At 40.0% G+C, this 24,682-nt stretch overlaps 1 protein-coding gene across 6 annotated transcripts in view; it reads right to left on the bottom strand.

Moving 5' to 3' along the window:
* Positions 1-324: 324 nt before the first annotated feature.
* myo16 (myosin XVI) overlaps positions 325-24,682 on the bottom strand; it is a 113,283-nt gene continuing 88,925 nt past the window's right edge. For 5 of the 6 annotated variants that reach the window (XM_015045961.1, XM_015045960.1, XM_015045962.1 and 2 more), the window contains exons 28-35: positions 20,463-20,565; positions 19,747-19,843; positions 19,389-19,662; positions 17,477-17,859; positions 15,435-16,682; positions 11,213-11,365; positions 9,912-9,994; positions 325-3,911 (exon numbers count right to left, since the gene is read on the bottom strand). In XM_015045961.1, coding sequence (XP_014901447.1) covers positions 3,741-3,911; positions 9,912-9,994; positions 11,213-11,365; positions 15,435-16,682; positions 17,477-17,859; positions 19,389-19,662; positions 19,747-19,843; positions 20,463-20,565 — 2,512 coding nt within the window. In that variant the 3' untranslated portion in view covers positions 325-3,740. Of the gene's footprint in view, positions 3,912-7,582; positions 7,689-9,911; positions 9,995-11,212; positions 11,366-15,434; positions 16,683-17,476; positions 17,860-19,388; positions 19,663-19,746; positions 19,844-20,462; positions 20,566-24,682 lie in introns of all 6 variants that reach the window. The other variant, XR_001426629.1, reaches the window with a different exon arrangement.

Below are 24,682 nucleotides of genomic sequence, written 5' to 3'. Positions count from 1 at the left end.
CACACGCAAACATACACAAACACAACTACGGGGTTTCTACAAATCTCCAATTTGCTCACAGTTCCCCCCCATGAACACGTTGTCATGGTAGTGGCATCATCATGCGTTAAAATAACCAATCAAAGCTCAGTTCAAGCTCATATGGAGTAATCTGTGGCAAAACTGAATACAAATAAAAAGATAATGTATAATTTTCATCCAAACACACCATTATGTATTTATTGTTTTGAGCAACATGACAAATGTCTAAATAAGTCTAAATAAATTTTAGACTGAACTTTGTGTAACCTTCTTGATTTCTTTTCTTTGCACAAACAGAGAAACTGACATCGACACAATTGTGCTTTATTGCTGTACAGAGACAGAATTATAAAACATTGGGATAATATTTATGAAATACCACAATCTTTTTGTTTTTTCCACAAACACATACATATGCAAATGAAAATATATTGTATGTCAGGTACAAAAGAAGGATCACAATAAAAAAGAAAAAAAAAAAACATGACAAAATTATGAAAGGCAGTGACAAACCCCATATTTAGGTGCAGAAATAATAGAAAAACATGAACAGAATGGCCATTTAACACTGACTGTAGCACCAGAAAGCTGATCTCTGAAGAGACGATTTTATAGATTCCTGACGAACAGAGAAGGGTGGCAGTAATCGGCCTGCCATGAGTTATGCATATTGTGGACTTTAATGTGGACAATTAGTGTTTGGGGTAGACGAAGGGTTCACAGTGTGGTGAAAAACAAATCTTCCAAATAAAAAAATTTCCATCCCCCCCCCCCCACCCCAAACATGTGCATGTTATGGAAAGTCCAAACATATTGATCATGCAAGGTAAAAGCCTTATTTCATGGTTTAAGGGTATGCACAAAAATCACACAGTAAACCCGAACGCTGTTCATGATGAATGGTAGGTTTTGCCCTTCAGAGGGCATCAACAGAGTTCACCAGCTTATTATGCTTGCATCAGATTTGCTCCTTGATAATGTTTGTAGTTCTGCAGCTCAAAAGGTGTTCGTGACGGAGTAAATCTGTCCTTTTGCATCGTTACCTCACTTTAGAAATGAACTCCAAACGAAGACATGGTTCACATTAAGCAGTCAAGTATATTCTTTTTTTTTTTTAGAAGCAAGAGCATATTCCAGTAATAATTCACAATTCGAAGCTACAAAGAATATCAGTGATGCTCGAAGAATAGATGTTTGCATTTAGACATTCAGTCAAAAAACAAAAAAAAACAAAAACACAACAAAGACTCTGGTGGTGGTGATTCCGAAGTCCTCTTGCACCTTTGTGCTGCTAATTTCTAAGGCTAAATCAATCAGACACATTGTGGGTGATAAGTGGCAAAGAGAAATCCATTAGAGCTATTGATACCTAGCATCATTAACCATTTAGGACAATCTCCCAAGATCAAACGGCTTGCCGAGACACACCTGATGCAGAGATCAACCAAAACACCACATAAACATTGTGCAGTAAACAACTGTACGCATATTTAAGTCGATCTTCCCGGCTTGCATCAGGAAAAAATACCAAAACAAAAACATAACAGGATCTGGAGGTGGATAATAAATACGTAAAATAATTCCACAGTAACAGACAAGTCATTGTAAAAAAAAAAAAGAAGATATTCACATTTTTTTAAATAAATCTCTTCCAGTTTTTCAGTCATTGCATCAAACCCCCACCCAAAAAAAAACAACACATTCTTCAAACTCAGAATCCTTATAATGAACTGACTTTTTACACCTCATAGATGTCTTTTGTCTTTTATTTCAGTCTCTATGCTCTTCTGGGATGATGAAAGCAAAGGACTTCAAACACCAGTCGCTATTTACACTGACGTTACTATGGAAACACCCGTAAAGCCAGTTTCATCCGTCCGTTAGAGGAAGGAGGGCAGCAGGTCGAGCTGGAGAGAAGGTCTGTGGTTTGGGGTCAAACGGGGGAAAGAGGAGATGATGGAAAGGACTCTGGGGTGAGAGGTGAGTGGAGGACGAGCACACAGTGGAAGAATCTGTACAGGAGTCCAGTTGATCTGCGTGTGAGCTCTCCTACACGACACCGAACACACGAACCCGCTTGGATGTCGACACAGGCATCGTTAGGAGCTTGAAACATTAGAGGCTCAGAACAGCAACGCAAACTCAGAAGCCCAACTATATATTTTTTTTCTTAATACATAACTAATGAGCAAGTTAAAAAAAAGTATATAAAAGCACAGGTATGTATCTAAGAATAATTGGGGTTGTATACTGTATAGTCAGGCTGCCGTGGAAAAAGAAGAGTGCAAATAAATAATTTGAAGCCTAGAATTAATGACATTCAGCCTTTCAAGGTCTGTTGTGGGTAAAACTAGGAAAAAAACCCCGCATAATTTGAAAGTCTCTTCTCTTCATCAAACTAATTTTGTAGATGAAGCAGCATCTCTGATCTGCAGGACAACTGCTATTCTTTAATGAACAAGTCCAGAATTTAAAGAAGATGCTTTTATAAACTAAGAGGTCAAAGAATATAACTCGTTTGAAGATTTGAGCAAAAGTTGGATAAATGGTTGTCATTATTTCTGTGGGACTTAATGTGTCTGACTCAACCAAAGAAACATCTGGCCTCATATGCTCTCACCTAACAATGCTTATGTGATCACACAATGAGAGTTTAGCATGTTTTTGTTTTTCTTCTCTTATTTACGATGCTTTTCCTCGGTCCGCATTGTCAATAAAACTTACTTGCTCTTTTAAACCAGCCTGTACATCAAATAATTAAAGAGCTTACAGTATGCATCATACGTAACAACAATACTTCAATCGTATTATCACTTGAATCACTTTGGCACAGAGTCGCGCGTTCACAACATGAACGACACACCCGTCTGCTGAAACATGCGCATCTTGAACAACGTGGTAGATTCCCTTTTCATGGTAAGTGCAGTGGTTTGGAATTTGGCCACAGGACTTTTATTCAAGGCTGGTCAATAACGAGGACGAGAAGTACACCTTGGGATAATGTTGAGGTTAGCCTGACCCCTTGGTAGCTTGTTGCCATAGCTACCAGAAGCACTTAGGAGCCGAGCACGTCGAAGCCAGCTGCACGGATGTTAAAAACCTGGAAGTTCCTAAAGGCGTTGGGTTTGCTTGTAAACTTCACAAGTCCGCACGCAAGAACCCCAGTGTGAACATGTAGGAACTCAACAGTATCATCAGCACCATGTTGCGGGGAGGAAACTTGTTTTGTGTGCAGCAGTAATGCAAGACTATCTATCGGAGAGGTAAGATGCTCATTCGGCATCTGACCACCACAGATATATGCTGCTGATTTGCTCTCGGGTGCAGCCTCCAATAAATGGACATCATCCTTTTGGTGAAAATAAATAGGCGTGTTATAATAATTTAATCTCTTATATGTCTGCTTATTTTTTTTATACATAAAGTATTTGATCATATAATAAAACCTACTTCCACAGGAACAGCTGTTTATGCATTCACACACACTGTGCACACTGAGTTTATGTCACATCAGGTAGAGCGTCTTCCACAGTCAGTGCAAATACAGGAGAAGCCGAAGCCCCAGCCCGGGGGGCGAGGCTCTGCAGCCTTCGGCCTCGGTTCATCAGCGTAGCCCACGGGCAATGAGGTTGGTGGCCCAGATCAAATTTACAAAACAAACAAACAAAGAGTTTATCTTTGACGAAAGGATTTGAAGACGCGACTTCAGACACCGCAGCTCAAGGAGAGGCCTTCCTTTTGGTCCAGAGCAGTGTGGGGGGCAGGGGTGGGGACTGAGGCGGCCGCTGCTTGTGACTGTTCCGCCCCTCACACTGCACCTGCCGCCAGCGGAGAAGCTCCCTGAGGGTGGCGCTCTCGTCTCTGTTGGTCAGATGTAGGCGCTGGAGCAACTAGAGAAGAAGGAGGAAGGTTGATTTGGGTTAGAGAGGAAGAGCGTATTTTACTCGACTGGATGAGATGAAGAAGCAAATGTGTGATTAATGAGAGATGTGAAGAAAAAGTTCAGGTTTTTACTTCAACGCAGCTGGATTAAAAAAAAAATACAAGTTCTAGTCTCGGACTATTCTCACAATTACTCAGGCCGTAAATCAAAATGTGCACACATAGAAACACATTCAACCACTTGAACAAGAGCACGTCGCTACTGATGTGCAAGTCAATTGCTTAGGTAAAATTAAAAAGGATTCTCAGTTTTTCGTTGATGATCCAAACCAAGAAAACATGAAAAAGAAATGTCCATGCTCGGTTATAATTCAACAGATGAATTATGTGGCGATCAGCTTTTTAAAAAATTTTGTTTTTTTTTTTTTTTTTTTTTTACTGATTATCAGGTCAAGACTATTCTTCACTGATCACAGAGTCTTTAAAACACAGCTTGTGATCTGGAAAAAAAAACAAACAACAACAAAAAAAAAAACAATAAAAACAATCCAATTTGCCAAAGCCTATAAACATTAAACATTTCTACAAACCTACTACGAAAATCCATTCACTTTGCTGCAACTAAATTATTATTGATTCTCAAAAAAGCTAAATTACTCTTATTTATTCCCGCTGACATCCGTGATGCGACCCAGCAGTCGGCCTAAGCTAAGGGTTTGCTCTTTCTTTATTCCATCTGTTTAAGTCTCTTGTTTCACTCTCAACAGTTGAGAGTGGAGGTGACCGAATGCCCAATGAGTCCATAATCTAAATTTATTCATCTATAATTGTGTCAACTTGTGAATATATTTTGTATTTACCCGAGGAAAAGAAAATGCTTCAAAGAAAAGTTATTCTTTCAACCCAAAATTTAAATATTTTCACTGTAATATTTTCCAAAACATGTCACTTTGTCACAGCAATCACACACAAGCAGCAGTGTGACGTACGTGAGCATTACGTTTCAGATATCCATATGAGATTAAACCCTCAGATTGACCGTCTGCACTGGCAGACGAGAATCTAATCCATAATTTACACGTCTCTCCTAGGCTATTCAGTGCTGTGGTGCCAAGCAGGAACACCAGCTACCGGAACAGTAGACAAGAGGGAACACCAAGTCCTTCTGCAATGCATGGCTGCACGCGGACTCACGCAAACACAAACAGACCGAATGCAACAAGGCTCAGAAACTACTGGAAATGTTCAATGATTCGCAGTTTGTGACCTTTCTGACTGAGAACGCTGCACATTTAAGAGGTAATCTGCGAAATGGAACTATGAACATGATACGACGTGGATATAGCATTTACAACATAAAAAAAGTTTTATAGTAATAGTGCTTAAAATAACTTTTAAAAAACAGAATATTATGAAGATTCTGTGCACTACATACACAAGTTTGGGTCAGGTAAAGCTTGAAAACACCTCTGTTCCTTCCCCCAGTCCTGATGGGTAAACAAGACTGACTTAAAACAAAAATAACCAGAACAGGTGACGTCTTGATGTTGGAACTCAACTGTGAAATTAAAAATATTTAGCAAAAATGGTTATGCATTCATCTATTATTGGGATTTCCTTGGATCCATTGTGTTTTTTGATAATGAAATATTCCAAGTCATTTAAAAAAAAAAAAGTCTTAGGTTATAATTGAAGACAGGTCAGCAACTGTGTAGCCAGATGGTGATTCTGTATACTAGTTTTTTTCTTAGGAAAGCATATAAATACTAAGAAGATGTAATATTCCAACCCCAAGTGTGACTTTGGTTATACCTCATTTGTAAAGAAAGTAGAAAAAGAAAAAAAAAAATACGATGGTCTAAAATGAACCTTATACTTTTTGAAGGTGCATTTGTCCCGATCTGGTTAATATCAGAACAGACTGTGCTTTTAAAGATGAAAGAGGCAACAATATCAGAAGTCAGCAATCATTTCTGTGTGTGAGCTTTTTTATTTTATTTTTCTTGGAAATATCTTTTTTACCAGCGGCTTCAGTTCCACAAAGTATCGTACTGTTTGTCCTTCTCATACGTTTCAGAAATGGGAATGTGTTGTGCTGTATAATTCTGAGAAGGAAACGTGTGAAGACTCCTACTTTAAATGTCATTGCCGTTCCCGCGGCATTGTCTGAGGGGATAAACAAAACTATCAATCCTTGTCGTCTTCAGTCACACAGCCGTCTGTCAATTTGCTGTATAATTAGCCTTGACCGCTCTTGGAAAAACACAAACCAGTCTATTCATTCCTAATCAGCTTGCCCCCTTTATCTTCCGGCATCCTTTCTTCTTATTAGTTATGAAAGTCCTACGCCAACACAGTTTGGAACGAAGCTAAAAGAAAAAAAAAAAAAAAAAAAAAGATTCACAGAATGAACTTAATGAAGAAATTAATGACGCTGAAACTGATCCAAAAAGCCATCAGAAATGTATTTTCTCTTATCTTTTCCTCACAGTATTTGCAACATGTCTGCAGTGATGAGCAGAGCATGGAAGAAGACAGGACAAACACAAGTGTGTGTTTGGTTTTACAAACATTAGACATGAATGAATATAGTCCAACTTTTAACAACAAGAATCACCAGAGTAATAAATCAGGGAAAATAGTCTGGTAACGGATTTAATAGACAAATCAAGTTACATTAAGCAGCAGAGAATTTTGACCAGGTGAATAAGAACTAAACTCAAAGACTGATCAGAGGTTTTTGTTTTGTTCTGCTGATACAAATTCTTGCCAATTATAATTTATCTTCCAGAGCTACAGTAAATACCATTCGAAATATTTCTTCTTACCCTCCTGCTAGTAAACAGAAACTAATGTTTAGTGTTACAAACTGTAAATGCCAACCTTAACTTCAGCCTAATTTTCTAGATTTTTTTTTCCAAACCCCCCCAACGCTTCCAAAATCAGCATCTTCTAAAACAGATAGAAGTTAAGAGCACCTAAGAATAAAACAGAGTAACTTTGTTGTAATACCTTCGTTCTCCCAGATATCTCCTGGCAAAATGCCCCCATGGGGGGTAAAAATTGTGGCAAAAAAACTCGCTATGTGCCCAAAAATATTGTTTATAAAATGACCAAAAACTTCCACGGTGCAAAATAGCAAATAACATTTTCAGCATACAAGTGTTTTTTCCTCAGTGACAATTTTCACAGTTGAGTTTTGACTGTCAGCTTAATCACCTGCTGATTAATGGGAATTGCATTTTGAGTTTTTTTGATTTTTCTGAATTAAATTTATCACTGAACTGGGATTACTGGGAGCACCAGTAAGTGTCATTGAAGATCTAGGAATGAGGAATGCCCAGCTAGCCTATGTTTTCTTTTCAGATATAAAAGATGGCAATAAGAGGTTTCTCTACAAACAATAAAAAAGGGAGCAGATGAACTGTTGATGAAGTTATGCAAAAGCAGTGCTTTTCACAATTTTGGCTTCCTGATTTTATGTACATGTTGATCAGAACATTATGATCTTCTTCCCTTGGCTTTGGTTGCTTATAAAAGCCTCAGGCTCCATAAATAATCAGACTATTAATCATTTTCTGCCAATGTTCTGAGGAAGTATTATGCTTTTACAGAATTTCTATGAAAAACACTGCTGTTGCCGTCAGGCTTGAGATCAGCACGGCCGTGACACACTCACCACATCCCTATTTATGGGAAGTGTTTCCGGTGAGCCCACCCTGACCACCCTCTTTGTTTTAGAGGGCAGCCCCTGCACCAAATGGAGAAAAGTTGAGATGCCCCCTCTGGAAAATACATGAAGGATAAAAGAGCAAAAATGTTAGAATTGCAGAGAAAGAAAGTCTTCTCCGTACTCGGAAGGCGCTGCAGACGTCTAGAAACACTGTGATTAGGAAAGCTGGCGCATCAGCGTTGTACCTGCGTTCACGCACAGGTCAGCTGGAAGTGGAGGGGAAAAGTGTTTCTTCAGTCGCAGGATTTAAAGAAGGAACACAGAGTCCTTTCACACCTTTTGTGGAGTTTTATCTATGAAAGGTGAATCCTGTGAGCTTGTCTCAAAATGGTACACTGTGTCCTTTGCTTATTCTTTTGCTTTAAGCTTAGCTGAAAATCACTCGCTAATCCAACCTGCTATTAAAGTTCTTCTAGTTTTTTTTCTGAGAGAAAACTTTGTGTGAAAGTCTGGATATTATTCGGCATGCAATATATTAGCACCTTAATTTTTTACATATTTTCTAAAACTGTCACTATGACGTAAGAGTAGAACGTGAGAGAGATAATTAGTGAAAAAAAAAAAAAAAAAACTTCTTTGCCTTCTCCCTGATCTTCTATTGCCGCCTAGAGAAATACAACCAATCAGAGCCAGGAGGAGGGACTTTGCTCTGTCAATCACTTTACTTTTCTAACTTTAAAAAGTTAAAATATCTGTTTATGTGCTCAAATTTGATTAATAAAGCTGACTCATATATGGTTGAGATAAATTGCGGAAGTTCAAAGAGGAAGAAAGGAGATAAAAAGCAACTTTATAAGTGTCATGGTACTTGTCTAAGTATTTCAGAAATTGATTTTCTTGTTCACTCGTCTCTTACAGTTACTGAGAATAGCCTAAGATAATACAAAGGCATCTATATTTTTATCTGAGGTAGTATGTGTAACACCATAAGGTAAGAACAGGAAGCAGTGGCTACAATTCACCTCAGCTCACCAAAGTCTGACGATGACAAGTTGAAAAATGCCGCCTTATCTGAGGAGTCTGGATTTCAGCTGAAAACAGTGATCCGTCTCGACTTGGAACAGATTTAGCAACATATGTCTATATGCACAGAAATCTCAGACAGGAGAGTTAAGGTCATCCTGACTGCTAACAACGGTCCAACACAAAGCTAGAGAGGTTTACCTCATAAAAGTGAACGTGTGTAAAACTCAATTTCATTATTTGAAATTGCAAAAAAAAAAAAAAAAAAATCCAAAAGTAATTTAGATGTAGATTATTACTGTATCTTGAGATCAGGATGGAAAAAAAGATGCACGTTGTTCAGAGAGAGTAAGAACCCTAAACCCGTCTGCAGTGTAAAACATGGAGGACTTTTACATATGTTAATAGAGCTGGCTGTCTCTAAACATTTATGATGTGAACCTCACCAATACACACTTATCACTGACACTTCTATCCTCTATTTCAGGCATGAGCTAGTAAGAGTTTATCTCCAATGTTCTACATGGGAAAATTCAAAGAATCAATCTACCATTAAATGTTAAATGAGTCACATTCTGAGAATGCTGTCGTTTGGTTTCATTTTTTTCAGTAAACCACAGGACTTTAAAAGATGACAACCCGGATCTATAACGAAAAGTTGAATGTCATCTTTGGAGAAAAAAAAAAGGGGGGTTGTTACTGGGTGTTCTTGCCAGGGGTGAAATTACAGCACATGATAATCACTATGAAAGCTTGAATCTGTATTTCACACGAGTTTGATTTCCCACTGCTTTAGGCTTGCTGATAATTACAGCACTGCTTAGTTGTACCTCCGTTTTTCCACTTGGATGTGTGCGAGTTAGGGTTCGAGTGGAGAGGACAGTGAATTTAATCCTGTAACAGTACACCTGCCTGTAGTATCTGAAGAAGCTCGCATGTCAGGAGAGGTACATGATGTTCCAAGGAGGCGACTTTTTCCCTTCGCTTAGTCAACAAACCCAAACACAATAACATCTATCATTACTTGGGTTGTGCTCTAACTGTCAGTGTGTGCCACTGTGAGTGTCTGAGTAAATGTTTGTGTGCCTGTAACCGGCCGTATGCAAACTGATCTCAAAATGAAGGTCAAGGTTTCACAAAGTCTGCAAAAGTGAGGCAGCGTCTGGAGCTAATAGGCTGAAATAAAAAAAAAAATGTAAAAAAATTACACAGAACCTAAAGCGGAAAGGAAAATGACTGTATTAACCAAACAATTCACCATTTTTTGGGCTATAAAATATTAGAAGGGAATTGCTTTGTGATGTGTGATTACCTGAGTATGATGGCTGTCCAAATGTCTGTGCAGGGAGGTGGTGCTGGAGTTCGACTTGCTGTGACTCTCATCCTCCAGTGATCCTGAATATTAGACAAACAGCAAACACCTAGTCAGAGGTCAAATCCAGCTCTAAAATATTCTAGTGGCATTATTTTCACTGTGCATCTCAATAATTAGATAGTAGCCGAAAAGGTCTTTTTATTCAGCAATTTAGTAAAAAAAAAAAAAAAAACTCAGTTATTCTATAGAGTCCAAAACACAAGGAGTGAAGTATTTCAAGAGTTTATCTTTGGTAAGTGTTGATGAATGAAAATTTAAAGTTTTTCAAATTTTTTAAATATTGCATAAAATCTTTAAAAAAACGAAGTCTAAGCTGGATTTGGTCAACAAACTGACCTGACCTAAACCCAGCAGAGACTCTGTGGAGTAATATCAAGACCAGCAGCTAAGCAAGGCTGAAGTTGCTTCTGAAGAAAGCTGGTCTTTCATAACACCTCAGCAGAGACACAGACTGATTGCCTCAGTAGCAACAGTCTGACATTTATGTGTTAAGAAACTTAATAATTATCCTTATTCAATTTGTTAATATTCCAAGAAAGTGAATTTTGAGTTTTTATTACATATAAGATCAAAATTCATCACTTTGTGTAATGAATCTGCACAACATATACGAATATAGTTTTTGGAACTGTTCAAAAAGTGAAGCAAGAAAAAACATTTGTTTGTATTTTAAATAACTTTTAAATAAGTTTTATTTCTGCAGTTTTATTTATTATTTATCAATAGTTTTAATGATTAATATGCAAGTTTTCTTCAGGTAGGTATCTTGAGTAATTTGGTCATATTCTTTTTGAAGAAAACCAACACAGTAACAATAAAAACTACAGAGAAATAATAAATAAAACTGCAGCAAATAAATCTCAGATATTTAAAATATCAAAACAGAATTTTTTTTGTTCACTTTTTGAACAGTTCAAAAAGCTAAGTAAACATATTGTGCAGACAGGTCCATTATCAGCTAAGTTAACCTTAAGTTACAGCATAACAAAAAGTCAAAATGTTTGATTTTTTGCTTTTTATTTAGTTTTTTGGACCCTAAGGCTGGACTTTGCTAATTACTTGATTTTTCTCAATGAAGATCAAAGCAACCTGCTTTTGGCTGTCATATGTAAACTTATGAAAGAGGAAATGGGGAACTCCCTAAACCTTGACTGACCTAGACAGTATAGCAGATCATGATTTCAAGAGATCATTTGTCAGGAAGGCAAAGGGTAAAATGCAAAGCCTTGTGGTGTTACCATTAGATATCTGGTTGCCATTCTCCACAGGGACAGGGCTTGGGGGATGGAGAGAGTGGTTGTTGGCGTTCTTGTCTTGCAGCTGCAGGGATGGTGAGGTCGGCGCAGAGCCACTTTCTTCCCTCCCCGGCAGATTGATGTTAGAATTGAATCCTGGAAACAGAACAAGCAGAGAAAAACACAATATATGCAGAAGTCACACTTATTCCGACAAAAATCAGTGGGATTTCAACATTTGTAAAAAGGCCTCTAAACTTAATACCTTTCCTGGTAATGTCTAAAAAGGCCTTAAGATAAATTACATTCTTATTCTATCAAAAAAATTAAGACAAATCTAACAGAGGGGGAAAAATGCAATGTTACAGAAAAACAGTTTTTCCCAAATTATAAACATTCCTGGAAACATTTTGTGGTTCATATTTTAATCTCCATTTGATGCGAGAGTTGAGGAACTTTTAATTAGCAGCCCATGACAAACTCAGAAAGCTTCAATTGTTAGCATCCTTGCTGCATCATGCTGCCTTCCAATGGTATTAGAAAATAAATTTATTCTTCTCATAAAATATTTTACAAGGTTGAGACACAGAGAGAGAAATATTTGATTATGCATTTTTGCAAAACCTCTCTGGATCATCCAGGATCTAGACTTTTTTTTAATACCTCTGAAATAAGCATGATAGTCCAGGTTGCTACTTTTTACTCCAATTTTTAGTTATTTTTTTTGTATGAAAATGAATTTTAGTTAAAACTGCTAGTTTCTTTTATTTTAGGACCTTTCAAGTGCTTTTGCAAGAAGGGAGAATATTTGTGAATTGGTGCAATAATATTCACTGTTTATTTCCAGTTGAGAAAAAAAAATGTTAAATTATTTGTAACATGAAAATGCAATTTCATACTTTTGCATTTTAAATGTTGCTTTTTGAATTTGATTTTACTTTGTGAAAAGTTTCTATTGGTTGAGATGCGTTTCCAAAAGCCTCTGCAGCTCTTCAAGGGTCATACAAAAACTGCATAAGTAACTCTGGCTGCATGTGTTAGTAGATAATCAGCTGTTGACTCGCACCAAGAATGTCTACCTCTTGTCTCTCAGCTCACCCACACCCACCCAGTCACATGACACCTAAACATACGCTTGACAAACTCTAATATAACATATTCGCTTCCAGAGTTAAAAATTGTGTCCAAGAAGGAGAAACGATCACTTCAATTCCAAGTTTGACTCCGGGGAATGTGGTAAAGTAAAACTGGATGCTAATCCTCTTCATTTGTTTGAAGTATGGCATTTTTTATGACACATACTTGTGGAAAAATCCCAAGACCACCTGCCGCCTTTCCTTAGTATTCCTGTGGTTTTCTCATACCATCGGGGTGAGGACGGGGGGGTGAGGGGGTCCAGCAGGGGGAGAGTCAGCTGTTCTTCACAGAGATGTCAGAGATAGAAACTATAACCTCTGCCCGCTCCCTAGAGCTGAGTATCACATTCAGCCATTTGACTGCCAAGAGGGAACGGAAGTGGCTTGTCCCATTAAACCCGTAGGCATCCCTGTGCACTCAGATCTGAGGCGGCCCGCTGTGCTCTGCCTGCTCAAAATACCCCGCTGCCCACCCCACTGTCACACACACCACTTTCCATGATGCCGGTGCTTTTTCCTGCTCCGGTCCAGGTGCTGATGAAGACTCAAGTACAAGATGTGATGTGGGGCAAATGCGTCATCATTCACTCGCTCACATACAGTGTCTTATAAGGTTCTCAGCATCCAGCTCGATGTACTTTTCACAGTTATAGAAGCATGACGCAATAGCTTACTACGCAAACCGAGCAGCTCCTCCATAAGGCAATGGAAAGATGATGGTTTATTTTCACCGACAGCTACTCCTTCAACTCTGCTGCATTTTTTTTTTTACGTCTCCAGATATTTGACCAGGTTGTACTGTACACCGCTTCAGAGCATTCACACTCCCCTCAATACAACATGAGTGAGCTGTTAAATATTTGATGCCTAATCCTCATCATTCTACTGCTCATACATTATTAACAAAGCCCCAACTTATAAACTCTGAGGAAACACAGTCGGGTAGCTGAATTTCTATCTTCTCTTATAGGCTAAAGTTGTGCTAAGACTGCATCAAAATAGAATATTTGCATCATCCCAAAGCAATATCTTTTTGGGTTTGAATAGTCTGACCTGGTGACCCTCCACTGCACCAACTAAATGTTTGCCCTACTTTCTATAATTTTGTGTGCGCTGCATGCAGCCCACTGAACTGCCTTGCACAATAACCCAGAACTCAAACTGATTATTATGCGACACTAAAGGAGACTATGCAAGCTTGCTCATAAGCCAGCATGCAAGAAAGCAAACGTGGAAGCCGAAGGGCACGGCAAAGCAGATAGTAACAAATAGGCTTGTGCAAGTCTGCCAACAAGGATGGCTATTGCAACATTAACATAACAATATTGATTTTTCTATTGTAGATGTCAGAGAGCCTGATACTATTCAAAACCTGATCTAACTAATCTGCAGGTAAGCTCATGTCTGGCTTTGTATGTCAGTCAGCAACCCCAGAAGGGACAGTCCACTTCCCGTTCCCGTTTACTCTCTTCACATATGACTTGTAATACCACAAAAAGAGAGGCTTTTTTTCCCCCAGAAACTTTTATTACCATGTTATCATAGGTTATGTGCACACAGCCTGTGACTGTGTGAACTTGCATGGGCACAATGTTTTACAGCTAAACACTGCCAAGAGCATCTCCAGACACAAGTACCTGGGAATCCAGCCGAACAGTATGATGGACTTGAGATTTGTCTTCAAATCTCTGCCTGCGGTCTTACTGCAAGGAAATGCATGTACTCCCTCCGTGTATGTTTGTGTGTGTGTGTGTGTGTGTGCGTGTGTGTGTGTGTGTGTGTGTGTGCGTGGTTGTTTGTCCTGTGTGTCTCTGTGTTCCCCTGCGATGGACTGGTGACCTGTTCAGGGTTTACCCTTCCTCTCACTCAATGATCGCTACAGATAGGCACCTGCACCTCCACAACCCTGCAACTATAGGTGGGTATAGATAATAGATGATGGTAGGCTCAGCTAGACTAATCACATGATGAGGTGTTGAATAAGATGGGTTTATATCTTCTAAGATGGCTGAGATCTTTTAACATCCTCATACTGCTATATATCACTGTTCCTATTACCAGATTGTGATAGAGGGATATTTTCGTTTGTGGTCTGATCAGCAGATGAGAACGAATGAAATGATAAATAAGGCAAGTTTCACAAGTGAGGCACTAATAGACAGTTCAGCAGGTGTGTGATGTGAAAATGCTCTTTAAGCTGAAGTTGATCATTAAAAGCATAGCACAGTTTGGCTCTAATGATGCGCAAGCCATGTTGGATACCTAAATGACTGACAAAGGTGAGGAAACAATTGTCCACAGAATTTTATCTGTGTGTATCCCTTTTTCCATCGGATTAGTTTCAATCTTAATTCTTAAGTTGCGCAATGAATAAATGCTTGTATAAACTAGTTCATTTGTCAGTGGCACTGCATGTAGTCTGACCCATGAGTTAGCTTAAGGCTCTCCCATACGTCATCAGAAGTGTAGAAACCAGCTGTCAATAACTTAGTTTGGTGACAAAAATTGCATCTGCCTCCCCTTCCTGACAACAGGAAGCACAGAGCTCTGTGTTGCGCGTTGTACGATTGGTCAGAAGTTTGTGGCCACTAGTCAGCTTTCACTATTCTTTTTAAGTAATTGTAGGCGTTATGTATAATTTTAAGGAACCTGGTGAGGAACCATGTACATTTGTACAATAAATCACAAAGTAACAACACAGAATGTCAAATGGCTAAAAACTCCTGGATGGAAATTGTAACTTTGTTGTCCGTGAAGGAGGTGGTCTGCAGGAAGGTGTGGCGCTCTCTCCATGATCATTTTGTAAAAGACAACGGAGGATGCAAGAAGGGATTGGGTAAAGGTGTGATGTGCACTGAAGTGAGAGGGGTGTCCATCCGTTGAATGTTCAGCTCAAGATGAAGTATGAGAGAGCCGTAACCCAAGCAACTTCTTTCTTATTACTGCAAAGCCTTGGGATTATTCTTACTAACAAAATGGCAAAACAAAACTGACAGTAAAAAGATTTTTAAGTTACATCTTAAATAATTGAATTCACAAAAAAAATCTGGCTATTAGTCGTACATCATCGTAAAAAAACATCAACAGACCTCCATCTCTCATTTTGCGTCCAGGTGTTGACTTCCTCAGCAAGCTGCGTCCTGAGCTGAACAAAGTGTTGAGCTCCTCTAGGGGGCTGGTCAGGGGCCTCCCGTTGGCTGGGTTAAACAACAGTGGTGACGATGAGCACGAGTGTGCCCTCCGCGGCTCAGGTCGCGACATCTTCACAGGCGAATAAGGAGGCGGCTTCCCCATTGGCTCCCCACCTGCCCTTTGCGAGGAGATTTTGGGGGAATCAGAGCTCCCAGTGACAGATGCTGCACGAGTCAGAGCCAGGAAGTTGGCCTCAGGTGGGAAGGGGAAGTGTGAGGGCGGTCTGTAGGGAGGAGGTGGTGCGCTTGGGGGAGGAGGAGGTGGTGGAGGAGTGAGCGGAGGTGTAGATTTCTTTTCCGGCATGAGGACGGTGAGACTAGGTGAAGAGTCAGCCCTCTGGCGTGAAAACTGTGGGGACAGGGGGCTATCTGGACCAGTGGCGTAGTTCAGGTTCGTCTCAAACACTGGCAGCTTCTTTACCTCCAAAGGGGTGAGGGGTGATTCGTCTGAAGCAGGAGAACAGGTAACAGGAGAAGGGGGGAACACCAGCAGAGGGGGACGGTGAGGCAGCAAGTTGGGGAACGGAGCAGGGATGTCACAGCTGCCATCTTTGCCAAGCTGCGCTTTGGCAGCAGCACTGTTAGGCAGGCTCTGTGTGTGAGAAACCTCCATAGTAGCAGTGGCGCTAGCTGGCATTTGCTTGTTTTCCCCGCCCTTTGGAGGAGACAACCCCAATCCAATCAGGCCCAATGTTAGAGCCTGCAGCCTGGCAGCCTTGGTGATTGCAGGAACAGGATTTCCACCATCTTCAGGTGGGAGATACTTCATCTCCTCGTACACAGCTTCTGAGTCCAACAGGTCCGGGCTGTCGGGGGGTTCTTGGAGGCTCCGAGTCCGTGGCTGGGACCCTAACATCTCAATGTATACATCCTCTTCGTCTTGGCCCTTGTATAGGCTGAGTGCCACCCCTTTTGGAGCATCTAAAGAAGCTGCCCTCTGCATCACGCCTCCAAATCCTCCAAACCCCCCACCACGAGAAAGCAGGGCCATCTTTACATCAGCAGGGCGCAGCTGGTGGAGCTGGGGTGCCACGGCGTTAATCTCCTCGTATGAGCCTGTCAGCTTAGTGTTGGGGCTGCGCTTCGGTTTGGGCGGCGGTACCTTTCTCATGGTTGTGTAGTCATCGCTGTGAGGACGGGGCTTGGCTAGGGAAATGACATAAGAAGGGATTTCAAGACAAAGCAGGTTTCAGCGATGTGTACGACCACAAAAACAAACAAAAAACAACAACACCACATGCACCCTACCTTAGCTTGTGGATTTTGGTGACATATTTAAATATATGAAGATTTATATATTTGATAAAATGTGTGTAAAGGATATAAATACCAGTGAAAGAATTGTCATTCATTCCACTTCTAATGTCTGAAGCCACGTAGAAACATCGGGTGCAGATGGTGAGAATATCGTTACTCAGTATTTTGAAGTTGGTTTGCCGAGGTTATAAAATAGCTCAGCCCTAAAATGTCAAAGAACTAAAGAGTCACAGATTGCTGACCTGGCCAAACTGAACAAAATGACGGGGGAATCGGAGTAATGATGAATCTTAAATGTCATAATAGTAAAATGTAAAGGAATGCAATTACTAGTGATGTATTGTTAAACATGTGCTTGACAAGTATTACAGTAACAGCAGCAGTCTTGCTCTCTGTAGTCTAAATGAATAGGCAGCATGCCTTGTCAGATAAACACAATATACATTTAATTAGCTTCTTACACATTTGAGTGTTTTTACCTCAGAAACAACTTCCACACCTAAAGTATTAGTGGGACCTGTTAATGCCTATGTGCTTCCACTGACAGGAAAACATTGGTGATTTTCAGATTTCGACGATCCATGCCCAATCTGGGCCAACCAACCTGCCATTTTCGATCACTTACAGGTCTCTACTGAAAAGCTGAAGCAGACACATTTTATTGTACAGAGGAGTTTACATACCTGCTGGGTCACTGGGGGACAGCTGGGATTTTGGAGGACTTTCAGCCGGTGAACTTGACCCCTCTGGAGTGCAGCTTTCTTTGGGAGCCATTGTCAATCCTGAGCTTACAGCTTCATAAGATGCACTCAGGCGGGTGTTGGGGTCCCTCTTTGGTTTGGGAGGAGGTTGCTTGCGAGGAGACGAGAGACTCCCATTCCCTGCTCCGTCCTCACTGTTCTGAGCTGCTTGCTGCAAGGCTGGTTTGACTGGTGGACTTGCAGAGAAGTGGACCATGCTATCCACAGCGAGGGGAATGGGTACTGAGCTAGAACGAAAGTGGCGAATAATTCTGCTTCCCCCGTTGACGTGCCCCTCGTGGACTTTTCCGCTTTTCTCCACCATCCTTTAAAGCAAAATGAATAAAACAGAAAGAATGTGACAGGGTGAAATACTGAGCCAAAGGAGAAAAATGTAATTTTTGCTCTGTTTAAGATTGTCTTTCCATCTTCGATGTTATCCTAAAATCACTTTTTCCATTAAGACAGGGGGGGGATCCCTCTTCCTGACGCAAAAGTGTTTTATGATTGAATAAGTAAATATATTAAGATATTTAGGATAATGAAACCACGTTGAGTGAGTATCAATTAAAAAATGAGCTAAAGGGGCAGTTTGAATGACAACAGTCAGAGATTAGGATTTAAATATAATCTCCTGGGTGTAATTGGATAACATCTATCTTGATATTTCCTCTGCTAATCTGGGTTAGCCATCTGTTACTTTTGCGAATGCAGGCAGGGGGCAACATAGCATGTGTGAGGAGGGGCTCAGGGAGGGCATTTTATGAAGCCAGCAGAGAAACTAGGCAACTGCAAATGTGACTCGTCTGACAGTACACCACATGATAACATTTTGCTTGTTAGTAGCCCCTCTCTGCTCCTGTTGAGGCAGCAGATGTTAAGAGTATAAAGACAGAGAAAAGATACAGAAATCAGGAGAGAGTTTCTCTGACAATGGGTGCTGAGGTGCAATCTGCAACTTCTTTTGTTTCAGCTTGATTTACTCTAAAAGTTTTAAAAAGGCCTCTTATACCATACCTTGCAAAAGTACTAAAACCACTGGAGCTTGTCCACATTTATTCACACAAACTTCAAAATGTCGTTGGTCTGTTATGTAATATTCTAATAAAAGACGTTAGCCCTTTATAGCCTCCAAATTTAATCAAAATAGAGACTTTGATGTTTAAGGAATGGGTGATCTAAAGTTATCAAAATAGTGAGTTTTTGAGCATGTTGAATGGGTGTGGAAGAACCTCAAAATTTGACATTTCGCTATGAAACATGAAAATCAAAAACTCAGACACCAAACCTTGAGGGACTGATCCGCATTCAGTCCACTAAAATACTCAAAGGGCAAATCGTGTCAGCACTTAATCTTGTTTGGTCCGAATGAGGTCGGTTTAGACTGGAGTAATGTTCCACCGATGCAACACTATACAATCTGATAACACAGATCATTATCTGAGCATCTATCACACAGCTTACAAGTAAAGGTCTTGAGCTCAGACATATCCAATGACATCATTAATCACAAAACACCTGTCACACACACGAACACCATGCACACGTGTGCATTTGATTAAACATGTAAATATGTTTAGAGAGGCAAACGATTTCCTCTTATGGTCTTTTAAGTGAGTGAACCTGCAAATTGTTTCCAAATTGACAACAAATTATTATATCATCACAATTAGAACAATGAATGATCTTGTGGTTATTATTAGAAGCAGTAGATTGGTAGATATTTGATTTTGATTGATTGTGTTTATGTATTCTAAATAAAAATCAGACTGATCATATTGGAAAAATCTCATACAAGCAGTGTTGCTACTGACAGCATGATCCATTTATGAGCAACTTGTGGAAGCTAATTTACCTCCTAACTGGGTGATCCTCCTCTTTGCCCACTGGTTCGGGCCTCTCACCAAGCGGTGGGCTGCTACTGAGGGTGTTGACCTGACCATTGCCATGGCAGCGCAGACGGTCGCTCTCCCGTGCGATGTCAGATGCATTTTGGATTACCAGCTGGTCATAGGTCCGTAGCCCAATGTCTTCGGCTCCCTGCAGGAAACGCTGCACGCTACTCTCCTCTTTGTGCTGCAGTGACAGCCTGTGACTGACCCGTTGCCTGGCCAGCCAGCCGCGGACCACTGAGAAGCAGGAAGGAGATGAGGAATGTTTCAGAAACTGACAGGAAGCACATAAGAGTTTGTTAGGCAACGGTTACGCGTTACCTTTCTGACAGGTGATGATCCTTTTGTGAAGCTGGTAGCAACGGTCATTGAGCTGGTCAGCCTGCCAGTATCTCAGAAACACTTTACTGCTGCCCATCTACACACACAGACACACAAAACGAGTTATTCCTCCTTACACAAACCCTGTCTGGCTGTTTTCTGCTGACATCTCAGAAGGGTGTGCGAGTTTAGAGATGAGAGTGCAGTGATGAAGCAATAATTTATGATAATTAGTGGGAGTGGAGTATATTCACTTCCAGGATTCAGGGGTCATTTCGGGGGCCAACACAGATCGCTCTATAGACACTGCATGAAACTGATCACTGACGACTAATGCAACACCAGCTTTATGCAGAATTAGTGCGCGTGTTAAACAGGGCTGCATTAGAAGTGCGTGTGTAGGACGGTGAGGGTGTGTGTGTGTGTGTGTACGCCTGTGTGTGACCTGCGGGGTCACTTATTCAGACACAACAGCAGTGTAGCAGACAGGACAGAGAGAGGGGCGTAGGGGTTTGTGTTGCTGTGCATGTGTGTGTGTGAGCAGCATTATGATGAGGTCGGACAGCTGGAACCAGCCGTCTAGATTCCATGGGATCTTTGAAACACAGGGTCAGGGATTAAGTCAAATCTTTTGTTACTGATGGAGACAAAAACAAAACAAAAAAAAACAAAAAACAAAAAAAAGAAGAAGAAGCAAAGCGTGCACACAAACACACCTGCCATCCTTGGAGTTTGGACTGCTGCAGAACAAAACGGCATTTCTCCTCAGCCGACAACTTCTTCTTGTCTCCCAAAGTTGGGACTATGAGGTCTTTATATCTGAAAACAGCAACCAAAATAACACGAGACATTAGAGCTGCACAAATAAACATGCTGTGTTGAAACATCTCTATGGCATGGTCTTTCTTGGAACAATGGATTCAAAGGTCACTGGGGTTACACGGCGGACCAGCCAAAGAGCATCTGTTGCTGTCGTCCTTGGTTACGCTTGCTATGAATGATCAACTGGATTGTGTCAGCAGCTCGGTTTCTGCCAAGATAATGAAGGTGAAGGAGGTTGTAAACTATTTAGTGTTTTATATGCCTAAACTGCATACGCATGGAAAAAAAAAGAGAGTAGCTGGAATATCAGCAGAAACATGATGCTGAATCAAGCTTGTTGTAAATTTTCTATCCATTCTGACATGTTAAAGCCATCTACAGCCAGTTAGCAGACAAATGGCACATCAATCTGTCAGTGTTTTATACAGATAATAACTGTCTTTATTGCCATGATGTAAAGTTCACTTCTAATATGTATGTAAATTATTATTGCCACAATTAAAATAATTATATCCATTATCCTGGAACATTACTGTTTTAAACGAAGACAATCCCACTGCAGATATGCATAAATCATAAAGGCTTGAAGGATGATGCTTTCATCTGCCACTATAGTAAAATATGTCACTACTTTATTCAATTACAACAGTTTTCCTGTAATCAATGATCTGTATTATTAATTCTTTGCATAAGGATTCATTGACATCAGGACTCCTAAACTGTTCAGATAAATCAACCACTGGTCATTTTTATTCTTAGTTATTCTACTGTTGGAAAAAAACAACAAAAACAGATCATATGCTCATAAATAATTTTACAAATTCAGTTTTATATAGTCTAATGCACAAGGAATCGAATGTCAAAAGACATTAAAAAGAAATCTTATACATCTTTTCGGTTTGTAGCCTTCCGAGTTAGCTTTCAATGGTAATCTTAATATATGTACACGCCAATAAGCTCTTTCAATGGGAATCTAAACACTTAAGTCCAAGCCTTAGCAATAGAGGGGAAAGGTGCATGAAAAAAACTAACAAACATTCATTTAAGTGTATTTTCTAACCATTATTTTACTCTGATGCAAACTTGGACCGAGCCAGAAGTCTGGAATCAGTTTATCTACTTGAGGTTGCTATTGAATGCCAACAGTGGGAGGGGGTTTGTGGGTCCCTCGATGCACCAGTGGAGCATTCAGGGATTTGTAGTGCCAGTGGTGAGTGCACTGCCTACTATTGGGACAGCTCTAGTAGACATTTGAAATTATCTTGTGGGCCAAGTATAATCACAGATTAGGCGTGCAGGCCTGAGTTTGACACCTGTTGTCAAGGCAAAACACTGCAACTAATTGTCTTCACTAATTAGTAAACAGGATCCACCTGTGCATAAGGTAATCTCTCTATAAATCCAGCTCTTCTCTGAATATCTATCTAGTAGAGGGCATAGGTGAATAAACCACATTACAAAGTGCAAGAGACAAAGAAGACTTGACAAGTAATTTAAATCAGGGTTAGGTTACAAAACGATACTCAAAGTTTTGAAGCTTTGCGATATTCTATTCCCATCTGAAAAGAGTGACAGTAGGAATGCAGTTGTGGCAGTAAATCTGGACCTATGGGATGGAAAAGAAAATCATCATTCACAAAAGCATCAGAGGCGAAAATAAATCTGGATGAGCTTCAGAGATCCACTGCTCCGGTGGTAGAAGTCAAACAAGCGTTAATTGTCTCATGAAGAAATCAAAGATGTGACTGAAAGAACGTTATCAGGAATCTCAGTTCCATTTTGGTACAATCCATGCAGAAAACACGGGAACAAAAGAGACAAAAATGTAACTTTCTGGCTCGCATGCAAAATGCTTTATGTGGTCAAACGCAATGACGACAGAGTCATTATGTGGTGGAGGCTTTTCTTCAGCAGCAGCAGAGATGCTCGTCTGAGTTGATGGGAAGTTGTGTGGAACTAAATGAAAAGAAAACCTTGGTCGAGGGTGGGAACGACTTGAGATTGGAGGGGAGGTTCGCATTATAGTAGGGAAAAAAAAAACTCAAAACACAAAGTCAGCAACAGAAAGAAGTTGTTTACATAAAAGTTCATTAAAATACAATCAGGTTATGGGTTGGACATGATAAAATGTTAGAGTTCACAGGTGAGGAATGCTTTTCTGACGCATTGTTTGTCACCTACCTCTAGCTTTACCAGCCACATTAGAACCGAAGCTCATTTTGCATGATCATTGATTACTAAAATTATCCTGGGGCTTGGGGAAGATTAATAAAAGAATGCAATGTTTTAACCTCAGCTACTTTACTTAAATCTTGTCAGTAAATGCTCTGATTATTACCCTGGGAATGTGGATCAGGAAAAAGCTGATGACACTGCATGTGCGAAGTAAACATCAGAAGCAGATGGTTGGAAACATAAACCACTTGTGTTTGTCAATACTGAGTAAGTGAGTTCACGTGAATAAGGGATGCCTTTGATTTGGAGAAGTGGGGTCTGACTGAACTCGCCATAACCCTTCCCTCTTTGTGGTAATATTGGTCCAGCAGACAGCTCACGCTGGCCCAAAGGGCCCATAAAACACAAAGGAACTCTGTAAACCCATGACCCGTCTTATGAGGATATGAAAACTATTGATGCTCCCTGTTTTTTACAAGTCCCAGAGGAGCCACATATGGAGTCAAAGAACTGAAATGAGCCTGACATACAAGATAAGGATTATACGCTGCCATTGTGGTCAGGTCTTGTCTATAACCGAACCAATGATGCGACAGCAGTGAACCTGTACTTCAAACTCTGAAATTCTTCACGACAATCTCTGACCTGCAGCTCTTTTATGAGTCCATAAGTGTCATTTAGGCATGAATATGTAGGCACAATGAGCAAACTCAATTATGTATATTCACCTGCTGGTAATTTATTGTCCATTAATAATTAATAATGAGAACCTACATGGAAAAACAGACATAAAAATGTGACCGACAAGCTCGTAAACTATGCTTGTGACTTGTTCTTTGCTCACGAGTCTCTCATTAACTTCTTATATATAGGAATAATTTGATTACTGGATGAAAAGGGTTAAGATTTAAAAGGAACAAGATTTATAGAAAATCTACATCTGACAGAAAATAAACCTGGACACAAAACACATGCTATATCAAACAACAAATATAAGCAGCAGTAAAAATAGATTTTCCCTAAATCACTCTGGTTACCAAGACACTAACATGTTTCGATTCAGGCAGCCAGTGTAACCTAGAAAGGAGTCAGAGGTGGCTCTACTGTGTAAAGGGATTTGTTTACACCCAATGGTCCATTTGTTTACAAGATCATAAAGCAACATTGAAGATTCATTGCAGAGTAATTGCCTGTCATTTTTACTATTGGAAGTGCCACAGGCATGTGACAAATCAAAAGGGAAACCAGTAAAGTGCAAACAGAATCTAACCTTAAATATGAAATATGTTTTTGAACAGATCATCACAGCAGAGCTAAAGAGCATCAGAGCACTTTTACATAACAGCAGACCAATTTCTGGGTCTATGTGGAGGAAGAAAGATATATGGCAATTTAGCTGGAAATTACTGGCTCCTTTGAGTAATGGAAACTTCAAGCAAGATTATCTTAATGCATAAGCAGTATAACTTGAAAAGGAAATTACACACGTGTAAATAGTAAAAAAAAAAAAAAAATGCACAAAATACATAAAAAATGTAGTTAAAAACAACAAGTGTTATATTTATAGATTGAAAATGTTTGTCTCCACCTTCAGAGTTTCAGCCTTGTGAAGGAATAAACACCTAGGTATTTCCCTCATCTTAGCACCGTCAGAGGATGTAGATAACCTTATAAATGCTTTGAAACCCATTTTTTTTGAGTCACGTTGTAAACTATTTTATAATGGTATTTTAACCTGTCATTCACTAGAGGACCCAAATTTGGGTCCTCTCGTGACAGGGGTGTCAAACTCCAGTCCTCAAGGGCCTCTGTCCTGCAACTTTTAGATGTGCCTCTGCTGCACCACACCTGAAAAGAATAATTAGGTCATTAGCAAGGCTCAGGAGAACCGATCTACACAGGGAGGAGGTAATTAAGCCATTTCATTTCACTGTTTTTT

This window comes from Poecilia latipinna, unplaced genomic scaffold (assembly GCF_001443285.1).
Source record: "Poecilia latipinna isolate Pla-1442-1.1 unplaced genomic scaffold, P_latipinna-1.0 Scaffold757, whole genome shotgun sequence".
In the NCBI taxonomy this organism is placed as follows: Eukaryota; Metazoa; Chordata; class Actinopteri; order Cyprinodontiformes; family Poeciliidae; genus Poecilia; species Poecilia latipinna.
The sequence above is the reverse complement of the archived record's forward strand: the minus strand, read 5'-3'. Positions and strand labels throughout refer to the sequence as shown.